The 7480-nt window shown below is 67.9% G+C and overlaps 1 protein-coding gene across 1 annotated transcript in view; it reads left to right on the forward strand.

Moving 5' to 3' along the window:
• The first annotated feature begins 842 nt into the window (after nt 1-842).
• The window catches only part of PLXNB2 (plexin B2), a 13623-nt gene continuing 6985 nt past the window's right edge, over nt 843-7480 (forward strand). The window contains exons 1-16 of the mRNA XM_007453887.1: nt 843-1913; nt 2277-2459; nt 2554-2682; nt 3224-3324; nt 3418-3544; nt 3947-4100; nt 4534-4648; nt 4717-4825; nt 4905-5006; nt 5465-5557; nt 5894-5975; nt 6058-6218; nt 6334-6482; nt 6637-6745; nt 6944-7080; nt 7274-7444. Coding sequence (XP_007453949.1) covers nt 843-1913; nt 2277-2459; nt 2554-2682; nt 3224-3324; nt 3418-3544; nt 3947-4100; nt 4534-4648; nt 4717-4825; nt 4905-5006; nt 5465-5557; nt 5894-5975; nt 6058-6218; nt 6334-6482; nt 6637-6745; nt 6944-7080; nt 7274-7444 — 2993 coding nt within the window. The remainder of the gene's footprint in view (nt 1914-2276; nt 2460-2553; nt 2683-3223; nt 3325-3417; nt 3545-3946; nt 4101-4533; nt 4649-4716; nt 4826-4904; nt 5007-5464; nt 5558-5893; nt 5976-6057; nt 6219-6333; nt 6483-6636; nt 6746-6943; nt 7081-7273; nt 7445-7480) is intronic.

Raw genomic sequence — 7480 nt, forward strand, 5'->3', positions numbered from 1 at the left:
GGACACCCTCACCCTGACGTGACCTGCCCCGGCCCTGCACACAGCACCCCCCGCGGCCTCCGGGGTCCCCCCTCAGAGACCTGGTTCACCCCAGAACCCCCTCCCAGGACCTGCCTCCGGCATGCCTCCGTCTGAGGGTCTGCCCTGGGCGGGGCACAGGCAGGGCGGGTGGATTGCTGGGGTCCTCCTGCTGGTTCATCAGGGGAAGGGGGGTTGGAGGGAGGGTCCGGAAGGCTTGGGGAGAGGGTGGGGAGGCAGGCCCACCAGCGGCTCTGCTGCTTCCTGTCAGATTACACCGTGTATGCCGAGAGTCAGGCATAGAACAGGTGTGTGGCCCACCTGTTTGCATGTTCAGGGCCTGTCGGTCAGCTTGGGTCTGTGCTCTGGAGAGTGTGGTCTGCGGGCGGTGCCTCCCAGACCACCTGGAGCTCTTGGGGTCATGGGGTGTGAGGATGGGCACATGCGTGAGTGTCTGGGAGACTTTCTGGAGGAGGTGCTCTTTTGCCTTGGAGGTGGGCCTGAAGGTGCTTTGGGAACCTGGGGGCAGAGGCCAGGGCGCAGTCCTCTGGGGGTGGCCGCACCCAGGCCTGGAGCTGCAGTGCTGGTGGCCTGGCCCCTCGGCGGCTGGGTTACAGGTGCTCCTTCTTGAGGAGGGCCGGGAGATGATCTCCTTGGAGATGAGAGTGGGTGTGTCTGGCCAGATGGGTGGGAAGGCAGGGAAGGGATCGTGGGCTCGGGCGGGCTGGGCAGGGTCAGGCACCGGGGGCTTCCTGTGGGTGGGATGGGTCCTCCAGGCTGGGGCTCCCCTGACCCTCCTCCCTTCCCGCAGCGTGCCGGGGCCAATGGCGCTGCAGCTCTGGACCCTGACCCTCCTGGGCCTGGCGGGCACAAGTGCGAGCCTGCGGTCCCGCAAGCTGGTCTTCCGCAGCGAAACGGAGCTGAACCACCTGGTGGTGGACGAGGGGTCGGGCGTGGTGTACGTGGGGGCAGTGAACGCGCTCTACCAGCTGAGTGCTGACCTGCAGCTGGAGCAGCGGGCGGCCACGGGCCCAGCCCTGGACAATAAGAAGTGCACGCCGCCCATCGAGGCGAGCCAGTGCCACGAGGCCGTGCAGACTGACAACGTCAACCAGCTCCTGCTGCTCGACGCCCCCCGCAACCGCCTCATCGAGTGCGGCAGCCTCTTCAAGGGCATTTGCGCCCTGCGCTCCCTGAGCAACGTCTCCACGCTCCTCTTCTATGAGGACGGCAGTGGCGAGAAGTCCTTCGTGGCCAGCAACGACGAGAGCGTGGCCACCGTGGGGCTGGTGAGCACTGCGGGCCCAAGCGGTGAGCACGTGCTCTTTGTGGGCAAGGGCAACGGGCCCCACGACAACGGCATCATCGTGAGCACGCGCCTGCTGGACCGGACCGAGGGCAGGGAGGCCTTCGAGGCCTACACGGACCATGCCACCTACAAGGCCGGCTACCTGTCCACAAACACACAGCAGTTCGTGGCCGCCTTCGAGGACGGCCCCTACGTCTTCTTCGTCTTCAACCAGCAGGACAAGCACCCGGCCCGGAACCGCACGCTGCTGGCGCGCATGTGCAAGTACGACCCGTTCTACTACTCCTACCTGGAGGTGGACCTGCGCTGCCTGGGCCCCGGCGACACCCGGGTCCCCGCCTTCGGCACCTGCCTGGCGGCCTCCGTGGCCCGGCCAGGCACCACTGGGGTGCTCTATGCTGTCTTCAGCACAGATGGCCGGGCTGGCGGGGGACCACGGGCGGGCCTCTGCCTGTTCCCACTGGACGAGGTCCACAGCAAGATGGAGGCCAGCCGCGACGCCTGCTACACGGGTGCCCGGGAGGCGGCCCGGGACACCTTCTACAAGCCCTTCCACGGCGAGATCCAGTGTGGCGGCCACGGGTCGGTACGTGGCCTCAGCACGTTCTCCCACGGGCTTAGACCACGCGCGTGTGGGTCCGCGCGTGACACTGCTTGCTGTGTCCACGTCCCACATGCTTGTGAAGGCCGTGTGTGTGTGTGTGTGCACGCGCGCGTGTGTGTGTGGTGTCCCTGCGGACAGGTGAGTGTGAGATGTGGCTGCCACTTCTCCCAGGTGTCAGCCACGCTGGGCGTTGGGTTTTGGAGCAGTGAGCACGTGGGTAGGGGCCCTGCCTGCCTGGGCCGGCCGGTCCTGGGGGACGTGTGCAGGGCCACGAGTGCTGGGAGCCGTGGTGGAGAGAGGCCTCGGGCGGGGGTCTGCACCCACCGTTGACGCCATGGTCCATAGGGTGCCAGCGAGAGTTTCCCGTGTGGCTCGGAGCACCTGCCCTACCCGCTGGGCAGCCGAGACGGACTCTCAGCCGTAGCCGTGCTGCACCGTGGAGGCCTGAACCTGACGGCTGTGACAGTGACGACCGAGAATGGCCACACCATCGCCTTCCTGGGCACCTCGGACGGCCGGGTCCTCAAGGTGAGGCCCAGGGCCGGGGCAGGGTGGTTTCCGGAGGGGTCCTCAGTGCACGAGGCTCCCTCCCCTCACCGTGCACCTGCCCTCGTGCCCACAGGTGTACCTCGCTCCAGATGGCAGCTCCGCAGAGTATGGCTCTGTCCTTCTGGAGATCAACAAGAGAATCAAGAGGGACCTGGTGCTGGCCGCAGACCTGGCCAGTCTGTACGCCATGACCCAGGACAAGGTTGGCCTGTGGAGCCTGGGAGGAGGGGCCTTGGTGGTCCAGCCCCTAGAGACACGCAGAGCATGCTGGGAGGGGGGCCAACTCTCATCTCCCTGGGTCCTGACAGTGTCTCTCGAGCACCTGTCCCATCTTTGAAACCGTTTCTCTCTGTTCTGTGTCTCCGGCCTGGCCTTGGGCCCCTCCTGACCAGAGGGTCAGTGCTCTCAGTGGGCCTTCCCCAAGTGCAGACAGGGAGGCGCGGGGCCCCAGGCAGCTTCTGTGAGCTCAGACGGTGGGGGACATGGGCCCCGGGATCCTGCACCACCCGATCCTGGGTCAGGTCCAGCCTCCCGGCCGGGTCCCACAAAGCCCGGCCAGCAGCTGCTGCCTGGAGCCCTCACCGCCCAGCCTCGAGTTGTGTTGAGGCTTCTAAGGCTTAGCGGTAAAGGTGGCATCAAGCTGGTGGTCCCAGGAAAGTCTGGCGTCTGAGCGAGGTCCTTTGTGGCTGCTGGCCCGACACCTGTGGCGGCCGTAGTCCCGCTCACCGCCCCGGTGCCCCCAGGTGTTCCGGCTCCCCGTGCAGGAGTGTGAGAGCTTTTCCACCTGCGCCCAGTGCCGCAGCTCACAGGACCCCTACTGCGGCTGGTGCGTCGTCGAGGGACGGTGAGCATCCGGGGGTCTGGGGGGCTCGGCCCAGCCTGGGTCCAGGGGTGCCGCCCCACCCTGAGGGCTCACGGGTGCCCCCTGCCCCTGCAGATGCACCAGGAGGGCCGAGTGCCCGCGGGCTGAAGAGAGTGGCCACTGGCTGTGGAGCCGCAGTGAGGCCTGCGTGGCCGTCACCGAGGCCCAGCCGCAGAACATGAGCCGCCGGGCCCAGGGAGAGGTGTGTGGTGAGGGTGGAGGCAGGGGCGCTGCTGGCCTGGGGCTGTGGGGACGGCAGGAGACCCGCGTAGTATCTTGCTCCTGGCCTGGACAGCGGTGCTGAGCCTGGGGACAGGGACCCCATCCTTAGTTGGGTCCCCTGGCCCCCTTGATCCGAGGGGCTTCTGAGAATCCAGGGCAGACCCAGGCCCTGTCCCAGGAGAGGCTTAGGTGACCACAGAGGGGCCCATTCAGATGAAATGGAGCCAGGTTCTAGAGGGTTCTCCAGGGGGCGGGTGTACACATACAGGGGGGCGGCCGGAGAACGGCCAGAGGACCGGGGCTCAGGGCAGGGGCGGGAGGTTGCCCGCACCCTGAGGCTGGGCAGAGGAGTCCTGCTGTGAGCTGAGTGGCCCTTCCGCAGGTGCACCTGACCGTCAGTCCCCTCCCGGCCCTGAGTGAGGAGGACAAGCTGCTGTGCCTCTTTGGTGAATCACCGCCGCACGTGGCGAGCATGCAAGGGGGCGCCGTGGTCTGCAACTCCCCGAGCAGCATCCCCAGCACGCCGCCTGGCCAGGGTGAGGCCCCGCCCGAGCCTGTCCCCTGAGCATTCGGGGCCAGCGGAGGACGGCTCACTGGTGAAGGTGGGGGGCCCGCGGTGACATGGCTGCGACCTGGCAGGCGCTCTGCCCCAGACGCCCAGGAACCACGGCCTTCGGTGCCTGCAGGGACAGCGAGGGCCCAGCAGCGCAGAGCCCTGGGGAGCGACACACGAGCCGCGATCTGATAGCGGCCGCGGGTCCTGCTGAGCCCTGCGGGGGCCCCACTCAGACCAGGGTCTCCACACGTGGCCTCCCGTTCTCTGCTGGGTCGCTGTGGGGAGCTCGGATGGAAGGGGGAGTTGGGGCCGGGGGGCCCAGTTCCGGCTTCCTGCTCCCCCCCCCGGCCCGAGCCCGCCTCCCGCTGCGCCCTGCGGCCCCGCCTGACGCGGGCCCCATCTGCTGTCCACAGATCACGTGGCTGTGACCATCCGGCTTCTCTTCAAACGCGGCGACGTCTTCCTGACCTCCCACCTGTACCCCTTCTACGACTGCCGAGCGGCCACGAGCCTGGAGGAGAGGCTGCCGTGAGTGCCCCTGCCCGCCGCTCACGGCCCCCCGCGGGCCCCGCGCTTCTCACCACCCTCTCCTCCAGGTGCATCTCCTGCGCCAGCAACCGCTGGACCTGCCAGTGGGACCTGCGCTACCACGAGTGTCGGGAGGCCTCGCCCAACCCTGAGGACGGCATCGTCCGTGCCCGCATGGTGAGGGGCCGTGAGGGCACGTGGGGGCCAGGCTGCTCGGCCGAGGCCAGGCAGCACCTGACCAGCCCTGCCCCCCCAGGAGGACGACTGCCCCCAGTTCCTGAACCCCAGCCCGCTGGTCATTCCCATGAACCACGAGACGGCTGTGACCTTCCAGGGCAAGAACCTGGACACGGTGAAGGTGCGGGGGGCCTGTGGGGCCCTGGCTAACCGGTGAGGTCAGGCCTGGGGGGTCCCAGCAGGGGCCGTGATGGCTGGTGGAGAGGCATAGGCTTGTTCAGAGCCGTCCTCCTGCAGACCAGAAGCTGAGCGCCGGGGCCCATCCAGCCTTCTGCGGCTCAGGGCCCAGCACGTGAAGGAGGCAGAGGGGTCAGGGTGGACGTGGGGACATCTGGATGGGCCTCGAGGGTTTAGGGCGTGCAGGGGCTGGGCAGCCGAGTGCCACTCAGGAGGGAGCAGGACGGTGAGTCTGGGTGTTGACTGTGGCGGGGCCTGTCTGTGAGCGGCCGGGTGTCAGTCGGGATGGGGGTGCCCAAGCTGGCCCGGGAGCTGTGTGGGGCACGGCAGGCCCCGGGGCCCAGGGCCGGCATGTGGGACGGGCTGGCCCGCCTCGGGTATCCTGACTGGCCTGTCTGGCAGGGCTCCTCCCTGCGCGTGGGCAGTGACCTGCTCAAGTTTGAGGAGCCAGTCAGCACACAGGAGCAAGGAAACTTCTCCTTTCGGACCCCAAAGGTACGCCTCCCGGGGTGGGCGGGCCAGGCTGGTGGACCCCGAGGGCTGGCCCTGCGGGGGCTGCCCAGTTACCTCCGGGGCTTGAGGGGTGGGGCGGGGGCAGGCTCACCAGCTGCCCTTCTGGGGAAGCAGGGCCGGCAGGCAGGTGTGGCCTCAGAGCATCCCTGGGCCTCCTGTCTCCCTGGAATCCAAGTCATCCTCCGTCTCCGAGCCTCCAGCTTCTAGCCACCTGGAGGCCTCCCCTTGCTGCCCGTCCGCTGTGAGGGGACACACAGTGGTCACCCTCGGGGGCTTGGGTGGGAGGCGGGGGTGCAGCGTGTCCCTGTGTGCCCCCAGCTCTCCCACGATGCCAACGAGACGCTGCCCCTGCATCTGTATGTCAAGTCCTACGGCAAGAATATTGACAGCCGGCTCCAAGGTGGGTGGGGTGGGCAGCTGGGCCGGTGGGCGGGCAAGGGGAGCAGGGCGGCCCTGCCGACGGCCAGCTTCTCCCTCCGCAGTGACCCTCTACAACTGCTCCTTCGGCCGCAGCGACTGCAGCCTGTGCCTGGCCGCTGACCCTGCCTACAAGTGCGTGTGGTGCAGCGGGCAGAGCAGGTGTGTGTACGCGGCCCTGTGTGGTAACGCCACCTCCGAGTGCCCACCGCCCGTCATCACCAGGGTAAGCCCCCTTATCCCCCACCTCCCTGACAGGAGGGACTCCAGCCCGGCCCGGGACCAGCTGCGCAGCCTGGCCTTCCCAAGCCACCAGGTCAGCCGGGCTCTGCCAATTTCAGATCCAGCCTGAGACTGGTCCGCTCGGCGGAGGCATTCGCGTCACCATCCTTGGGTCAAATCTGGGGGTCAGAGCAGACGACGTGAAGGGGGTCACCGTGGCTGGCCGGAACTGTGCCTTTGAGCCAGAACGCTACTCTGTGTCCACCCGGTGAGTGGGCAGCCTGGGCCCTCCGAGCTGGGCCAGGCCCTACGCTGGGGGGCCGGGGGACTGGGGGGATGGAGAGAAAGGACACGGCCCAGGTACGCGTGGGTGCCCAGGGCTTGCCACCCACAGTGTGCCCACCTGCTTGCCACCCACGCAGGATCGTGTGCACCATCGAGGCTGCAGAGGCGCCCTTCACGGGGGGCGTCGAGGTGGACGTCAGCGGGAAGCTCGGCCACTCGCCTCCGCACGTCCAATTCACCTACCAGGTAAGCACCCGGCAGGTGGCTCTTGCAGGTCAGGACAAGTGTGGGTGGGATCTGGGGGGCCGTGCGCTGACTCGGGGTGAGGCGAGGCTGTGCCCCTGCCTCTTTCTGACGACGGTCATGGCCCAGTCGAGGCCCGGGAGGGAGGGCCGCAGCCCTGCCGCCCCAGCCCTGAGTCAAACGCCCCTGCTTCTCTTCCAGCAGCCCCAGCCCCTCAGTGTGGAGCCAAAGCAGGGGCCACAGGCGGGCGGCACCACGTTGACCATCAATGGCACCCACCTGGACACAGGCTCTGAGGAAGACATGCGGGTGACCCTCAGTGACATCCCTTGTAAAGTGTGGGTGTCACCCACAGGCCACCAAATCCTGGTCTGCCCTGGTCCTGGGGACAGGGTGAGGGCCCTCTGGCCGTGACCCTGTGTCTATCCTGGAGGGGGGCAGTGGAACCAACCAGACCCACTGACCCACTGGCCCGGGGCTGCGGGTGGTCCCAGGGTGGGGTTGACATTGACTGGCAATCCCCACCCCCAGGATGCAGTTTGGGGCACAGCTTCAGTGTGTCACCGGCCCCCAGGCAGTTCCGGGAGAGCTGCCCCTAAAGATTTACTATGGGGGCTCCGAAGTGCCCAGCCCTGGCGTCACCTTCACCTACCGTGAGAACCCGGTCCTGCGGGCCTTCGAGCCGCTGCGAAGCTTTGTCAGGTGAGACCTCTCCCCCCGCCGTGGCAGGGGGCCCCC

Source organism: Lipotes vexillifer, unplaced genomic scaffold (genome assembly GCF_000442215.2).
Source record: "Lipotes vexillifer unplaced genomic scaffold, Lipotes_vexillifer_v1.1 scaffold382, whole genome shotgun sequence".
In the NCBI taxonomy this organism is placed as follows: domain Eukaryota; kingdom Metazoa; phylum Chordata; class Mammalia; order Artiodactyla; family Lipotidae; genus Lipotes; species Lipotes vexillifer.